The sequence below is a fragment of the Myotis nattereri genome (genome assembly GCF_964212035.1).
Source record: "Myotis nattereri genome assembly, chromosome: 15".
NCBI classification, from domain to species: Eukaryota; Metazoa; Chordata; class Mammalia; order Chiroptera; family Vespertilionidae; genus Myotis; species Myotis nattereri.
The window spans coordinates 55,844,374-55,860,746 of NC_138090.1; the positions used below are offsets into that span (position 1 = coordinate 55,844,374).

A 16,373-nucleotide genomic window follows, 5' to 3' on the forward strand; every position below is an offset into this window, starting at 1 on the left:
CGGCCTCGCTTAACTGTCAGGAATTCGGAACTTTCGCTGGGGGAAGGGAAAGTCTCGCACATGCGCACTGAGGATTCTGGGGGGCCGTCTCCCTCCCGGAGCCGGGGTAAGCCTCGCCTAAGACCGACTTCTACGCAGGCGCACGAGCCGTCTCGCGCCCCAACGCGTCCACTCTGCGCAGACGCACGAAGCCGCGCTGCCAACCTCCGCAGCAGCCGCGCGCACCCGTCACCTCGCCGGCTGCTTTTGTCTCGCGCCACCTTCTTAGGCCTTCCACGAGCTCGGCCTTTCTTTTCCTCCACTCGTCTACCTGGAGCGCCAGGTGGGGATCCGGGACGCCGCCCGGTCCCCGGATACCTTCCCTTGACCCACCTCGTCTCGTCCTCCCTCCCTTTTCGGTTCCTGGCGACGGAAGGAGCCGAAGCACCGACGGAAAAAGCCGAAGCAGTCCTTTTCCCGAAGTGGTGGCGGAAAGAGCCGAAGTTCTGCGAGAGGGGAGGAGTGAGGTAGTGGAATCTCCGGAAAGAGCCGAAGCTTGGAATCGAGCTTAATCCCTTGCGCGGCCCGAGGGCGAACACCAGAAACCTTCGGGGAGTGCTGAGTCCCAGGACGGTTAAGCCTGTCGGAATTAGCGGACTGTTCGGACCGGACCGGCGGAGTAGAGCTGGGAGCCCCTGCGGAAGCGGCTGAAGACGGACGGTTTGAATTGTCGAAAGAATCCGAACCCTTGGCAGGGGTGGGGGGGCACTGGGCGCAGAGGAAGGCGAGGACCCACGGAAGCACCCGAACGTGGAAGAGCTAATTTCCGAAAAGTTACGACAACCTGAGAACCCGGCAAAGCCCTCGCTTCGGGCGTTTTCGGAATAAGCCGAAGCCGCTGCGGCCGATTCCTTCCTCTACTGCCCGGAAATAGCTGACGCTCTTCGGGACCAGGATCTGGGGAAGGGGCACCTCGCGGGCGGGCGGGCGGGCGGGAGGGGCGAGGGGCGGAGCCGGGGCGGGGCCGGGCAGGCGGGGCTCGATTAGGCAGGAGGCGGCGGCGCGCCGGAGGCGGCCGGAAGTAGCCGAAGCGAGCGGCGGAAGTAGCCGAAGCGGCTAGAGCGGGCGGGCGGCAAGGCGAGGTGAGCGCTGCACCGGGCCCTACGCGGCCGCCTCAGCATGTCGGACTTCGACGAGTTCGAGCGGCAGCTCAACGAGAATAAGCAAGGTGAGGGCGCCGGGGACGCGGGGCGGCGGGCGGGGCGGCCCCTGGCTTCCCTCTGTGTCCCCCGCCATTTTCCCCCTCGCTTCCCCTCCTCTCACGGCCGCGAGGCCACCCCCACCCCCACCCCCACCGTCCCGCGGCGCGCGCCTCGCTCACGTGACCGCCCGGCGTGCCTCGGCGCGCGGCCGGGGAGGGGGCGGCGGGCGCGGGGCAGCACGCATGCGCGCCGCGCGTGGCTCTGCGCTCCGCTCCGTCCCGGGCGGAGGCGGCGCGGTGCGGCGCAGGGCCCGCCGCGTGTCCCCCCCGGATCTATTTTTTACTAATCCCGGGAGGGGAGTGCGTGCGTACACATGGATGTACATCGGGCCCCGCGATCCATCTTTTCCTCGGCCGAGGCACTTCCGCTTCCGGCCGGGTCCGCGGCTCGGGTCTCTCCACGCCCCCTTTGTTCCAAAATGGCGGTTGTGAGGCCCCCCCTTCACCCCCGCCGCCGCCACTTCACGTGGGCGCGGGCACGGCCGCGGCGGGGACCGGCCCTCCCTCCTCCCCCGCGGCCGCCACGTGTGCTGAGGCCTGCGGACTAGGCCGCGCGGGCTTCCACGCTGTTACTGGGGGACCTCGGGTCACGGCGTGTGACGTGGGTTGCCTCGTGAAACGGGCGCCCTGTGCCTTTTTTTTGTTTAAACGTGGTGTGCCCCACGCGTCTTGCTTACACGCGGGCGGCGGCGGTGGCCGCGATGTGGCGTGTTAGCCCCTCATCTCCCCCGCTAGACACGAACTCCAAGGCTGGTCGGGTCCCGGCTGCGGGTCCCTGGCTGTGAACATGCCCCCGTAGAGGCGGGGACACGGAGGCGCTGGGAAGGGGGGCCCGGCCCAGCTGGATGCCGTGCGGGCCGACAGGTGGAGACGCCCGGGATTGTGGAGTCGGGAGGCCCGTCGGCGGTTAAAAGCCCCTCGGGCCCCAGTGCTTCCGTTCGGGAGCGAGGACCGCGAGGGAGGCTCACGCCCCGGCGTCAAGGGCTGGAGGGGGGGCCGGTGCCCCTTCGGGCCCAGCCCGAGTCGGGGGTGGGGGCCTGGGCGAGCGGACAGCGCCGGGGTGGGGGGCCCGGGGCCGAGCGGGCTCTGGGCTCACAGCTGCGCGTCTCCTGCCCGCGGGTGCCCTGCTGCCCTGGGCGCGGGCTGCGGGGCAGGGAGGGAGGCGGCGAAGGCGCCGGGGACGCGTGCCCGCCGCGCCAGGCCCTCTGGGCTCCGCACGGTCGTTGTAGGCGGGCCTGGCGCAGCCTGCGGGCCGGGATGCAGGAAGGTTAGGGCCTCCGGGGCCCGCAGGGCTGGGTGAGCGGTGACGTGGGCGCAGGCGCGGCCTGTGTGGCGGACATGGATGCCCGGGAGTGGGCTTCACACTGCCATCAGCTCGCGCAGGGGGCGCACCGCCGGGGAGGGCGCTTTCAGACCCCCGCCCGCCCTCCGCGCCTCCAGAAGGGGACCCGCGTGTGTGTGTGTGTGGGGGGGGGGGGCGCCTCCAGAAGGGGACCCGCGTGTGTGTGTGTGTGTGTGGGGGGGGGGGCGGTGCTGAGCGGGGAGCCGACCGCCCGGCTCGGCTGGCGCCTGGTACCCGAGGCCCTCGCCCTGGGCTGGGGCGCTGTCCCCACCGGTGGCCACAGCGATTCGCACACCCGAGCTCCCGGTGCCCAGGGTCGGTGTGCCGAGGGGGACGCGCTGCCCACGTGCTGCCCGTCTGTGGGTCTTTGTCTCGGAGCCAAGCCCCTCCCGACTTCACCTGACCCGGTGCACCTGGGTCCGCGGGCATCGGCGTCCCGCCCCGCCTCCCGCCCGCAGGTGGCCCTGCTTCCGGGGGTCCGAGCCCGGGGCGGGAAGACCCCTGGGTGGAAGCCGGCGGTCTCAGCCACGCTCTCAGGCACAGAGGCAGTCCCCGGGTGCCGGCGGCCTCGGCCTGGCCCTCCCCTCCTGCTTCTGCTTTTTGATTCATTTCTGATTTTTTGCCGTCGAGGAGGTCATCACGTTGTTAGGGGCCCATCCAGGCCCCGGGCTCTGCCTGGGCTGGGGAGTGGCCTGAGCTCCCTGACGGGGCAAGGCTCATGTCCGGCCCCTCTGCTTCCCTGCTTTCCGGCCTTCCGGCCAGTCATGGGGCGCTCTGCCTCAGTTTCCCTGTGACAGGGGCCCCCAGCAGGGTTTCCCCAAAGCGGCAGTGAGGCTTGAGTGCGAGTGAGATGCTAGCCCAGGTCCCGGGTTCGGGGAGCGCGCTGTGCCGGCTGCTGTCTCCCCTTTCGTGGTGTATTTCCCCGGTGGCTGGAGTTGCGGTGCAGGCACCGAAGGCCCGTAATTAATCCCGCCGGAAAGTGCCGACAGCGGTGGTTGCCCCCGCCCTGTCCCGAGCGCGTGAGCCTCAGGAGCACGCTGGCGGCTGACGGGGTGGAGGACCAGCGTCTCAATCCAGGCTCGGGGTTCAGCCTGCACCCCTGGGAGGCCGAGGGGTCTGTAGGGAGCAGAGGGCTCTGTGGCCTTGCTGGGAGGGCGTGCTCTCCTCCCGGGCGAGGGGGTGCTCAGCGGAAGCGGCCCCCCCCAGGGCTGTGCCCCCCGAGGGCTGTGCCCCCCGAGGGCTGTGCGCTGGGCTCTGAGGCACGGGGTGGTCGGGGTTCAGGTCTGCGGGGGCAGAAAGAGGGGCCTCGGGAGGGCGCTGGCTGGGGCTGCGGGGCGCCTGGTGCCGGAGGACGTCTCCTGAGGGGCCGCGGTCCGGTCCCTCGGGAAAACATCATTGGGTCTCTTGGTTCCCCAGCCTCTAGCCCTGCCCCCCTCAGGGACGGCCCTGGGGTCAGGCCCTCAGCCTGGAGGGGACCAGGAGCCAGCCTCCTCTGTCTTCTCTGGCTCCCCAGCTCCTCCTGAGCAGCCTCAGGTACCTTGCACCCTGGGGGCACCTCCAGGCCCTGTCCCCGCAGGTAACCGCTCCCGCCCCAGGGTCCCCAGGGCCCCTGGACTGGCTGTGGACCCAGGCCGCCTGCCGCTGCCCCGCGGTCGCATCCTGGCCCGTGGGGGTGGCCTCCCTGGGGCTGGGGCCTGGCCCCCGTGTGTGGGCGGGCAGGGCCGCGTCCTCCCTCAGCTCATCCTCCCCCCCCTTGCCCAGAGCGAGACAAGGAGAACCGGCACCGCAAGCGCAGCCACAGCCGCTCACGCAGCCGGGACCGCAAGCGCCGCAGCCGGAGCCGTGACCGGCGCAACCGGGACCAGCGGAGCGCCTCCCGCGACCGGCGGCGACGAAGGTACCAGAGTACCAGAGTGGGGCGCCCTGGCCTCTGGCTCCTCTCCCATCCGGGGTGGGATCTGTCTTCCTTGTGAGGGGCTGCCCCACCCGTCCCCGCCTCTAGGCCACCCCGTCTTCACCCTCTCCGAGCTCCTGTGGGACTGCCCGAGGCTCTGCTCCCCCCGAAGGGGACACCTCAGAGGGCCAGCACCCCCGCCCCCCACCTTCTGGCGTGGGCCGTGGTGTCTAACGCCTCTGCCCTCTCTGGGTGCCCCTCGCTCTCCTGCCCCTTAGTGAGGGGGGCGGGTGGGGAAGTCGGGGAAGTCCCGCCCTCTGCTCAGCCCTCCAGCCAGAAAGTGGTCTGCTGGCCTCCCTCCCTTCTGTCTTCCTCTGTCCTGGTGAGGGGTTTGGGGGGACAGCAGGGTCGAGGGGACCTGCCCTGCCTGGGGCTTTGTGCCCTGGGGTGGGGGTGTGTGGGGAAGACAAGGTCCCCAGTCACCCCTCCCCTTGCCTTTCCCTCCTGCCCCCAGCAAACCTTTGACCAGAGGCGCTAAGGAGGAGCACGGTGGATTGATGTGAGCTGCTCTTCCCGCCCCTTCCGCCCGCCGCCACCCCTTCCCCACCCGCCCTGAGCACCCGCCTCGAAACCAGCCCCTCCCCGGGCCTGGGCCTGACCCAACCCAGACCCTCTCCCTCCGGAGAGAGCGAGCCACTGGTGGGAGCCGGGGGAGCCCGGGGGCCGCAGCCCGCCGCGGCCGCACTGAGGGGGCCTGCCCTCTCCCCCGCCCTCCCCAGTCGCTCCCCCCGCCATGAGAAGAAGAAGAAGGTCCGCAAGTACTGGGACGTGCCGCCGCCCGGCTTTGAGCACATCACCCCCATGCAGTACAAGGCCATGCAAGGTGGGCGCGGGCGGGCGGGCCGGGTGCTGGAGGCACCCCACGCGGGGCGGGAGTGAGGCCTGCACCGGGCTGTTGGCCTCTGCCCTTCGAAGCCCCCGCACTGAGCGGGCGCCTCCCGGGGCCCATCAGGGAGCCCCCCTGAGGCCGGGGGCTGTGGGGGCGATGGAGCAGCCGGGTGCAGGCTGGTCCTGGCGCCCGCTGATCTTTCTGTCCCCCTGAAGCTGCGGGTCAGATTCCAGCCACCGCCCTCCTCCCCACCATGACCCCTGACGGTCTGGCCGTGACCCCGACGCCGGTGCCTGTTGTGGGGAGCCAGATGACCAGGCAGGCCCGGCGCCTCTACGTGGGCAACATCCCCTTCGGCATCACTGAGGTACTGCCTCCCCCCTTGCCGTGCCCCTCCCTTCCCCCTCCCCCCGTTCCTCCCCTTCCCTTCGATCCCTCCCCTACCTGCACGGGTGGACTCTGCTCCTGCAAGACCCCCCGGCCCCCTCCCAGACGGACGATGGAGTTGAGCCAGCCAGGGGCCGGGCTGGGGGTGGCCCTCCCTCCCTCCTCTATCCTCACCCGTCTCCCCTCCCCACCCTCCTCCACACCCATGGATCGAGCACACACATAACTTACCTACGAACCACGAATCCACGCGCCCGAGTCCGTGGAGAGAGACAGGGAGACTCGACACACACACAGACGCACGCCCTCGGTTCCCTCAGTTTCCGACACGCCTCTGCTCTCTGCCGCCTGTCCCGTCCTCTCCCTCCCTCCCGTGGTCGCTGCTCTTTTATTTTTGATGGCCCTGACCTCCCCGCCTTCCCCACGCGCCTCTCCCCCTCTCCCCACCCCTTCCCGTGGCACCCCTGAGAACCCCGAGATCAAAGAGTTGTTTCCATTTCTCTTTAAAGTGAAATATTGTGGGGCTGAGATCCCTCGTAGCAACAAAAAGTTTGCTACCGTCGGCGAAGGCAAGTAAGGTCCATTCTGACTTTCTCAACCTGCACTTTGCTACATTTGATGAACCAGCCCCCGACTCCAGGGCCAGATCCCTCCACATCACTCTTCTCTCCTCCCTCCCCCCCCTCCCGCGCTCCCCTCCCCTCCTCTCCCCTCTGTCCCTCTGCTCCTCCCTTCCACTCTCTCCCACTCGGGTCCCACTCGGGTCCCTCTCCTGCCGGCTGCTTCCCACTTTCCTGTCATTTTCTTCTCTCTCGCCACCGGCTGTTTCTCCTCTGACGTCTCCTGTCTCCTGTTTCCTCTGTTTTGTTTCCCCTCTTCTCCCTGTGGTCATCGTTCTCTGCATCTGACCCTGAACCCTAATTCTCCTCCCCCTTTTGGGCCCCTGGGGCTCGCTCCACACCTGGCCCGGCCCTCGGCGCCTCTGCTGCCCCCTCCCCCTTCTCTCATCCCCCTCCTGCCTTTCCTACTATTGACCTCTGTCCCCACCCTATTCCACTATCCCCCCCCCCCCCCCCCGTCCTCTCCCCTTCCCCCCAAACCCTCTGTGTCTCCCTCTCTCACCCTCCCCCTCCTCTCTCCACCCCCTTCCCCGCCCCTCCCTGTCTCCTCTTCCCTCTGCAGGAGGCCATGATGGACTTCTTCAACGCCCAGATGCGCCTGGGTGGGCTGACGCAGGCCCCGGGCAACCCCGTCCTGGCTGTGCAGATCAACCAGGACAAGAACTTTGCCTTCTTGGAGGTGAGCGGGGAGGGGCGGGTCGCCCGTTTGCGCGGGGCTCTCCTGCCGCTGTTCCCTGACCGCTCACGCCGCCCCTCCACCCGGTCTGTTTCCTTCAGTTCCGCTCAGTGGACGAGACCACCCAGGCCATGGCCTTCGACGGCATCATCTTCCAGGGCCAGTCGCTGAAGATCCGCAGGCCTCACGACTACCAGCCCCTGCCCGGCATGTCGGAGAACCCCTCTGTCTACGTGCCTGGTGAGTGGGGGCCCGGCCCGCCTGTCCCAGCCCGGCTGGCTGCTTGGGAAGCAGAGTGAGTGCTCTGGGCGCCTCTCCTCCGTCCCCCAGACCTTTGAGCTGGGGGCCTCCCCTCTTGGCAGAGGTGGCACGGGGCCAGCGGGTGAGCTCTCCGCTTGGGGACGCACAGCACAGCCTGTCAGTGGCAGGGCCAGGACCCAGCCAGTGTGGGAGCTGAGGGCCCGGCTGGGGGCCCGGGGGCAGTGCGAGTGTGTGTGCACGTGCGTGTGTTACCGCGCAGGGGCTCATGCCCACACCCACAGAAGACAGTCCAGGACATCGTGGGTTTTGTGCTTTTTTTTAAACGTAAAGCAAAGTGGGGTTTGTTGAAGGTCCTGCTCGAGGAGTGGGCCATGGGAGACTCGGGGCCCTGAACTCCGGCTGATGTGGTTTAAACCACAAAGGTCTACTGGGCAGACAGGAGCCTGGTTCCTGTCCCCTTGAGGGGACGGTTTCCATCGAGACCAAGTGCAGGAGGGCAAGCAGGACGTTACTGACCGCAGCAGGCACAGACTTAGGGGCCGCAGCAAGGACGGGCGTGGAGGAAGCAGCAGGAGAGCCGGGCTGGGCGGCCTCCGAGAAAAGGGGGGGTTCAGGGGTCAGCCCGGGAGGCGCTGCCACTGCCCGTGGCTCCCCCGGTGAAGCCTCATGGGGTCCCCTGGAGGTCGGGGCTATGGCGGGAGGGGCGAGCGGGGAAGGAGTGGCCCGTTGGGCTCCTGGAGGGAGAGTGCACGGCCGTCACTTTCAGGGGCTTTTAGACCTGCTGAGGGGCGGTCTTCCGGGCGGATCGATAGGATAGTCACCAGCTTCGTGCTGATGGACCAAAACGAGCTCATTCTCTTCATGGCCCTTCATTGGACTTCCGGTCTCTGCCTCCCTGAGAGCAGGGGCTTCGGGCACTGACCCTCTGGTTGGGGAGACGTGCAAACCATTTCCTCTCCAGTGGCCTTGGTTTAGGGAAGATCGGATTTGCTAGGTGGACACAAACTGCTTTTTAACACCTGCCTCAGTTTCCCTATTCTGCCGGTTCTGGTATTTTCTTGGCTTTTACTATTCCGTCACAGTTCCCCTCAGAGCCTTCCACCCCTCAGATCCCCGAGGCCAGCTTTTGGGAGGAAAGGCTTTGCTGTGAGGCCAGCAGGCAGGAGGACAGGAGGGAGGCTCAAATGGCCTCCCTGGGAGGGCGCGGTGGGCTGAGGGTGAGGAAGGGCGGGCTGGCGAGTGGAAGTGCGGGCGGCGGGCTCCCCGCAGCAGCCCCTTCCGTGGGGAAGGTCCAGGGGATGGAGTCCATCGGCCCGCTCTGGCTCTGGGTGTCCCTGAGGTCAGTTCTGTGTGCATGCTGGGCCGTGTGACATGTATGTCTTACAAGGACATCGCGGTATCTTGGAAACAGGATTCGGCCAGTTTGAGCTGGTTCCTTGGTTACAGGGGAAGCTAGTGTGGGTCCTGGGGCCCACCACCAGGTGTTCCCCCCAGTTTTGTCTCTGTTCCGTGGGCTCTGGTGCGGGAACCCCACGTCCTACCCCGTCCCACCCCGTCCCGCAGCGAGTGCACCGTCAGCAGGGAGGTGGCAGCAGACCTGGGCCGGCACTCCTGTAGGCAGGGCCAGAGGAGATGTTTAGGCTGCGCAGGCTGGCCGCTCTCTGGAAGGTTCTCTGTGCTGTGGTTAGAAAGCAGCAGCGACCACACCTTCTGAGCGGCCGTGCCACCCACCCTGACCTTCCCAGGCCTGGACAGTGAGGTTTCGTACCGTATTTATACCATGAAGTGAGCTCGCAGGCTTTCGAAATCCGGCAGGACTTGCCGCAGGGCAGGCTGTCAAAATCGGAATAGGGCAGGACTTGCCGACGGGCGGGTGTAAGTTAGGCCAGGGCCTGGGGTGGGCGGGGCCATGCCGCTGCGCGGGGGCGGGGCCTCAGGCCACCAGAGTCCTTGCCACGAGGTGGGCTGACAGGTGCTCTGACAGGTGCTCTGCGTGGGGGTCAGCTTGGCCCTGGGGGTTGGGGCGGGGGTCTGCCCGCTGGGGCGTGGCTCCGGAGGACACCTTTTAGAAACTGGGCAGCCCTTCACCTGGCAGAGTGGTGGCGACGTGGGTTCCAGAGGCAGCACCTGGGGCTGGGCGCCCGCTGGTCTCCAGGGCTCCCCCACGGCAGTTGGGGTAGATTGGTTGCACCTCTGACTTTTGGAAACTGAGGTGTGACGCACACTGACCTCTAAGTGTCAGTGTCTGGGAGCTGCTTCCGGGTAGGCTCTTCCCCGGAAACCCATGGGTCCTGCTCAGTTCTCAGTTATCATTGGGGAGCCCGGCCCCCCCCCCCCCCCAGCTCCTGTGCCAGGCACTGCTCGGTGTGGTGTTTGGGCCGCCTGGTGGCCTTTGTGACAGCCCCGTAGTGGGGTCGGCCAGTGACCCCCGGGGCCAGTGTGGGCCCCGCCTGCCTCCTAGATGTTTATTGGCACTTGCCTGGCCGGCGTGGCTCAGTGGTTGAGCGGCAACCTATGAACCAGGAGGCCATGGTCCGATTCCCGGTCAGCATATCGGGTTGCAGGCTCCATCTCCAGTGTGGGGCGTGCAGAGGGCAGCCAGTCAATGATTTTCATCATTGACGTTTCGCTCTCTCTTCCCCCCTCTCTAAAATAAAAATACATATACTTTAAAACAATCAACATTTACTGGCACCCAGCTGTGCCCACGCGTTGCCCATGGTTTAGGCTGCTCTTACCCTGCAGTGGCCAACCTGGGTGATAACAGACCCCGGCCCACAAGCTGGAAATACTCACCAGCCGGCCCTCGGGCGGTGGGCGCCGGAGCCGTTGCGCAGGCTGGCGGGGCTCGGGCGCTGCCGGCTGGCTCCAGGGCCAGGCTGGGCGTCTGCTCGCGGTTCCCTGTGCGGATGGAGACGCCAGACACGGGACTGCGTCCCAGGTCCTTGCCTGGAGGTGGCCGCACGCGCCTGAGCAGCACACAGGCAGCCACCGGGCTGCTCTTCGGGCGGTTTGGGCCCCACGCCTCGGCCCCGCCCACCAGGGGCTGCCTGGAGCCGGATTCTGCCTGCAGGCTGCGCTTCCTCGGGTCCTGCTCTTTCTGTAATAAGGCTGGTGATTGGGTTTTCTGTTCTCCAGTTTAAAAAATCAGTTTCATGACTGAAGGGAAAAGCGTTTCCTAAAACTCAGCAGGCGTTCTTTTTTTAAAGTATATCTTTATTGATTTCAGAGAGGGGGAGAGAGAGATGATGAGAGAGACTCATTGATCAGCTGCCTCCCACACTCCCCCACTGGGGATCAAATCTGCAAACCTGGCACGTGCCCTTGCCAGGAATTGAACTTGGGACCCTTCAGTCCGCAGGCCGACGCTCTGTCCCACCCAGCTAGGGCCCCCAGTCGTTCTTGACGGGAAGATCAGGACCCTGGGAGGCAGCTTCCTCATCCTCACCTCTGCAGACGGGCACGGACCTGCAGCGAGACGCGCGTCATGGGGGCGGCGACCCTTAAACGCGTTCCCGCTGACGCCGGCCTGCCCAGTGCTGGCGTCCTGTGCTGACTGTTAGATAAGACGTGGCGGGCAGGGAGAGCCCGAGTGTGTGCGGGCCGGAAGGCACGTGACCCTTGGTGGGTGAATTCACTTGGCTGTGAACTCCTGCCCACTGCCAGGCTCACCCTGCCGGTCAGGGCCGGGTCCCACTCTGCCTCAGGGGGCGCCTGCCTGTGGGCTCCGCCCACGCCCTTCCTGGGCAAGGTTTTCTGTGCCAGACCCAGCGGTCACCAGGCAGCCGTGGTCCGGCCGAGGCGGAGGACACTGGCACGGACAAGACTGCTTGGTTGTCGGTCCGTGCGGCCTTCGGGAAGGCGGCAGTGGGCAGGTGCAGGGGGCGGCCGCAGGCGCACTTGGAGGCCGTGCCTTACGTCAGAGGTTGTGGCAGACGTCAGGGGCTTGGTTTTGGCGCTGAGACCAGCCCAGGTTCCCAGTCAGCAGTGCCCTTTCCTGGCCATGGGACCGTGAGACATCACTCTCCCTGCGTCAGAGCCCAGTGGCCACGAAGGGCCTCCGGGGCTGGCCCCTCAGGCCCTGTGTGAAGGACAGTTTGTGCAGACCGTCCCCTCCGTGCTAGGTGCCACCTTCTCCCTCTGAGGCTCGGAGCCTCGCTCAGCGCTGCAGTCCCCACCTGAACCCAGGGGCCTGTCTGGGGTGCCCGCAGCGCCCTCGCTTCCCTGAGGTGCGTGGCACTGCAGGTACCGGCCTGGGCCCGACGGCTGGGGTTCACCCGGCTCGGCCTCACCGGCCGGTGATGTAACCTCTGTCCATGTCCTCTGCTGTCGGGAAAGCCCTTAGTTCGCTGTGGAGTCGGGTGAGTGGCTCCTGGAGGCCCCTTCCTGCCTGTGTGTACTCAGGCCAGGACTCTCTGGTGCCTCAGTTTACCCCTGTCGCACTGGGTAGGCTGTGGCGAGCATTGAGGTGTAACTGAATGGGACCCAGGTGCCCGCCCTGTGGGCGCTGCTCCGTCCTAGGCCCCAGCTCCCAGGGTGCTCTGCTCCTCCCCTCGGACAGGCGGGTCTGTGGTGCTGGGAGTGGGTGGGTTGGTGCCAGCGCTTCGGCGGGAGGCTGGGCAGGTGGTGGGAGGAGCGCAGCCTCCCCCGGGTGCGGTGGCTTGGTCTGGGTGTGTGCCCCAGCCCAGCTCACCTGCCCGGGGTCAGGAGGGGCGGGGCGGCTGCTCAGTGGGGGCTGCAGAGGGAGGCAGGGGCAGGAGCACATCCGGCTGGGAGGCCAGTGGGTCTGTCCAGACCAGGGGTGGGCAAACTTTTTGACTCGAGGGCCACAATGGGTTCTTAAACTGGACCGGAGGGCCGGAACAAAAGCATGGATGGAGTGTTTGTGTGAATATAAATTCAAAGTAAACATCATTACATAAAAGGGTACGGTCTTTTTTTTTTTTTTTTTATTCATTTCAAACGGGCCGGATCCAGCCCGCGGGCCGTAGTTTGCCCACGGCTGGTCCAGACGGTGCGGGGGCTGCCTGCACGTGTTGCTGAGCCCAGAGCTCAGGGCACAGTCATCACTAAACCCGCTCAGCCAACGTGGTCCTGCTGTGTCAGCCCCCACTGGGCGCCCGGGGCTCGGTGCTGAGTGAGCCGGGCACCTCGGGGACACAGCAGATCCCTCCAGTGTCACACTTGCCCGGGGCCAGAGAGCGTCTGGGGCTGGGTGGCTGCGTGGAGGGCAGCAGCGCTGGGGGCGGGCCGAGAGCCTGTCTGTCTCCGGGAGGCGGCGGTAAGGTTGGAGGGTGAAGAAGGGCTTGTGGGTCTTGGAGGCCCCTGTCAGTAGGGTGAGGGTCCATAGCTGCGGGCAGCAGGTGGGGTGTGAGCTCAGGTCTTCATGGCCCCGGGCGGGACTGGTGCTCTGATCATGCTGGTGGCTGTCACCCGGTACCTGGGAGGCTGGGCAGGCTTGGGGGACAAGGCGTTTTCTATTGTCAGCTGTCACCGGGCCGGGAGGAAGGCGGGCCTCTCCCTGCACACTCCCCCAGGGTTCGGTGGCAACCTCTTGGTGGGCATCCAAGTCTGTCCCTTCCTTCTCCCCCCAGGAGTGGTCTCCACTGTGGTCCCGGACTCTGCCCACAAGCTGTTCATCGGGGGCTTACCCAACTACCTGAACGATGACCAGGTAGGCCTCTCGCCACCTCCCTCCCCCACCTTCACCCGAACAAACCTGACGGCGGCCGCCCCACAGGTGAAAGAGCTGCTCACATCGTTCGGGCCTCTCAAGGCCTTCAACCTGGTCAAGGACAGCGCCACCGGGCTCTCCAAGGGCTACGCCTTCTGTGAGTACGTGGACATCAACGTCACGGACCAGGTGAGCCCGGGCCCGCCCTGCTGTGTTATCGCTGAGGTCTCCCCTCGGGATGGGCGGGAGGAGGCCGGCAGCCTCGGGGCCCTGCCGGGGCTTTCCAAGCTCCCAGCCCTTTGCCTTCCCCTCTTCCCCCACCAATGCCCGATCTGTGGTATTGGGGGCACCGTGGGCTCCTGGGCCCTGACCCGTACCTCTTCCCTGCGCCCCCACCCGTCGTCCTCCAAACATAGGCCATTGCGGGGCTGAACGGGATGCAGCTGGGGGACAAGAAACTGCTGGTCCAGAGGGCGAGTGTGGGAGCCAAGAATGCCACGCTGGTGAGCCTCCCGGCACGTCATCTTCCATTGGCTTGGGGGCCGGGGGGCGGGAAGGGGCGGGGCTCGGTGTGCCGGGATGGTTGGCATCTGGGGGGGTGGCCGTGACACCCCTGCCTGCTTGCCCCACAGAGCACCATCAACCAGACCCCCGTGACCCTGCAAGTGCCGGGCCTGATGAGCTCCCAGGTGCAGATGGGCGGCCACCCCACGGAGGTCCTGTGCCTCATGAACATGGTGCTGCCCGAGGAGCTGCTGGACGACGAGGAGTACGAGGAGATCGTGGAGGACGTGCGGGACGAGTGTAGCAAGTACGGGCTGGTCAAGTCCATCGAGATCCCTCGGCCCGTGGACGGCGTCGAGGTGCCCGGCTGCGGGAAGGTGCGTGCGTCTCCTACACATCCCCCTCTGGCCCTTGGGCACCCGGGGCCCGTGCAGGCAGCAGAACTGCTGTGGCCAGGACTTGGTGCAGAGCTTGGCTGCTGTGTGACCTTGTGTGCAGGTGGTTTGGCCTTGTCCTCGGAGTGGGGGAAAAGTGCTAAAAATAGTCTCCACGCCTGCACACTCCCCTCCCGGGTGCCGGGTGCCCTTCTGAGCGACCCCGCTAAACTCACCTGGTTACCCCAGAGCCTCCCAGCAGCTCCGGGGGCCCTTCCTGGGAGGACACAGCCACATGGTCAGGTGTCAGGTTCTCACGGCCTGATTGCTGAGCCCCTGTGCCCTGGAGCAGGCTGTGCACCTCACCCAGGGAACCGGAGTGCCTCCCACTGAAGCCGGCCAGGCCCGTCACTGCGGGGAAGGGTGCAGGCCCTGGCACTGCTCTCAGAGAGGAACGTCAGGTGCAGAGGTGGCCGTAAGCACCTGAGGGGGCCCCGCTCTTGGCAGCAGGCAGGTGGGGTGCGGGGCAGGGGCAGAGCCTGGGGCAGGAGTGTGCTTGGTGCTGTCAGCAGCACGAGGACGGGGCCTGGAGCCTGGCCCAGGAGGGGACTGAGTGTCAGAGGAACCAGTGATCCTGCCTCGTCTCTGAGATCAGCCTGTTTTGTTTTTAAACTTTATTCTTTTCAAACATGTAAAAGTAGAGAGAGACTGTCAGAGTGACAGTGATGTAGTATATTATTTGGGTTGTGTGTGGCATGTATATAGCAGTTTTAGAGTGTAGCTTCCAGTTATCAACAACTTGTCCTTCATAAAGTCTATAGTCGGCTTCCCGTCCACCCCCTCTTTCTGCTGAAATAACTTAAGGCAGGTGGCGTGTTTCACCTGAGACACGGAGGCAGCTAGTTTTGGGGTCTGTGCTGTGCGTTGTTAGATGTTGAGCTCACTCCCGGGCCTCCACCTACCAGGTCCTGGGAGCACTACACACCCCAGTGACAACCAAAACACACCTCCAGACACTCACGTAGCCTGGGGACACATTCGCCCTGAGAACTGCCTGACATAACTTCTTAAACCTTTTAACGACACTGCAGTACCATCATTAACAAAATCACCCTTAGTCCCTACCCGTCCGTGCTCAGGTTTTCCTTAGGGTCTCAAACATGTCTCCTCCAGTTGGTTCCTTTCAGGGTACAAACCAGGAGTCATGCAACTTGGTTTTAAACTTGCTTACAATTGATGAGTTCTGCATCCCCCCTGCCGCCTTTGCAAACCGTTTTCATTGCTGAGGCAGTAGGGGCATTCCAGAACTCACGTAGCCCCCCTCGGCTCCTGTAAACTGGTGGTTCAAGCAAGTAGGCACCTGAATAGATCAAAGTTCAACTTTTTCTTCTGTGTCAACCCAGGTTTGAAGCCTAATTTCTGAGCTTCCCTTACTTCATCCATAGTCTGGGGAGAGCATGGCCCTTGGGTGACTGGGGTCCACCTGGTACAGAGATCACACACGTGACCTCTCCCCCTGGAGCCTGCCCCGCCTCTGCACACCTCTGCTCCCTGCTCTCCTGCTCTTTGACCCCGGGTTCTGGAGGGCATGTGGGTAATGCCCCCCACCTGCAGTGAGCCCCGGGTTTGGGTGGTGCTGGCTGATGGCTGAGTAGCCAGCTAGCGCCTACAGGGACCCGGCCTCTCCCCTGCCTCTCCTGCAGATCTTCGTGGAGTTCACCTCTGTGTTTGACTGCCAGAAAGCCATGCAGGGCCTGACAGGTCGCAAGTTCGCCAACAGAGTGGTTGTCACAAAATACTGTGACCCCGACTCTTACCACCGCCGGGACTTCTGGTAGAGGCGGCGGGGGTGGGTGGGGCCGGGCTGGCTGGGGGCTGCTCCCCCCGCCCCCTCCCTCTTTCCCCCTCCGAAGACGATGGGCAGAGGAGTGACAGCCGAATGACAGCCGGCAGCAACTGGAATGGCAGCAATTAAGGGTGGGGGGCGGGGGCGGGGCGGGGATGGGGAAGTGTGCACACGGCCCACACACACGCACCCACAGACACAGAGGGAAGGGGCCTGGATCGGGGGCGCACGGCAGGGTGGGGTGGGACCCCACAGCCCTCCCCGGGACAGCCTCTCCTCCCTCACACCCCACCCCTCCTCCCCTTTTCCACTGTAGGAACAGCGTGTTTATATTTTATGGCCAAACTATTTTGAATTTTGTTGTCCAGCCCTTTGCCCTCCCTCCCCCCCAGCTCCGCAGCTCCAGCCCTTTGGCCTCTAGTCCTCCCCTTGGTTTCTTAACGTAGTTGGTTCTCTCCTCTAGTCCCGCGGCCCTGCCCCCTCTGTGGCGGTTTCATATTTGCTAAGACGAATTTGCTCATTAAACATTTTGTTGTATTTTACTTGACGGGCTGCGCTGTCTGCTGTGTGTAACCCGGGTGTTCCCCTGGCCCAGGTGCCCTTGGCTCTGGCGGGCGCACCGCCTTCTCGGCCGGACGGGGTGTGCCCGGAGGCGGGGGCAACGGG

General features: G+C 65.5%; 1 protein-coding gene across 7 annotated transcripts; it reads left to right on the forward strand.

The window, feature by feature from the left end:
- The first annotated feature begins 1,022 nt into the window (after window positions 1-1,022).
- On the forward strand, window positions 1,023-16,249 carry U2AF2 (U2 small nuclear RNA auxiliary factor 2). 7 transcript variants are annotated; one of them, XM_081107094.1, is made up of 13 exons: window positions 1,047-1,207; window positions 3,999-4,115; window positions 4,344-4,479; window positions 4,991-5,035; window positions 5,256-5,359; window positions 5,581-5,732; window positions 6,935-7,051; window positions 7,150-7,288; window positions 12,904-12,983; window positions 13,050-13,172; window positions 13,400-13,498; window positions 13,616-13,864; window positions 15,565-16,249. In XM_081107094.1, the coding sequence occupies exons 5-13, from the start codon at window positions 5,338-5,340 to the stop codon at window positions 15,697-15,699; spliced, it is 1,116 nt and encodes a 371-aa protein (XP_080963220.1). In that variant the 5' UTR covers window positions 1,047-1,207; window positions 3,999-4,115; window positions 4,344-4,479; window positions 4,991-5,035; window positions 5,256-5,337; the 3' UTR covers window positions 15,700-16,249. The 7 variants fall into 7 exon arrangements, with proteins under 7 accessions (XP_080963215.1, XP_080963216.1, XP_080963217.1 ...); XM_081107093.1 differs by having other exon boundaries at window positions 1,067-1,207; window positions 12,880-12,983; XM_081107095.1 differs by having other exon boundaries at window positions 1,076-1,207; window positions 13,400-13,486.
- Window positions 16,250-16,373: the final 124 nt, after the last annotated feature.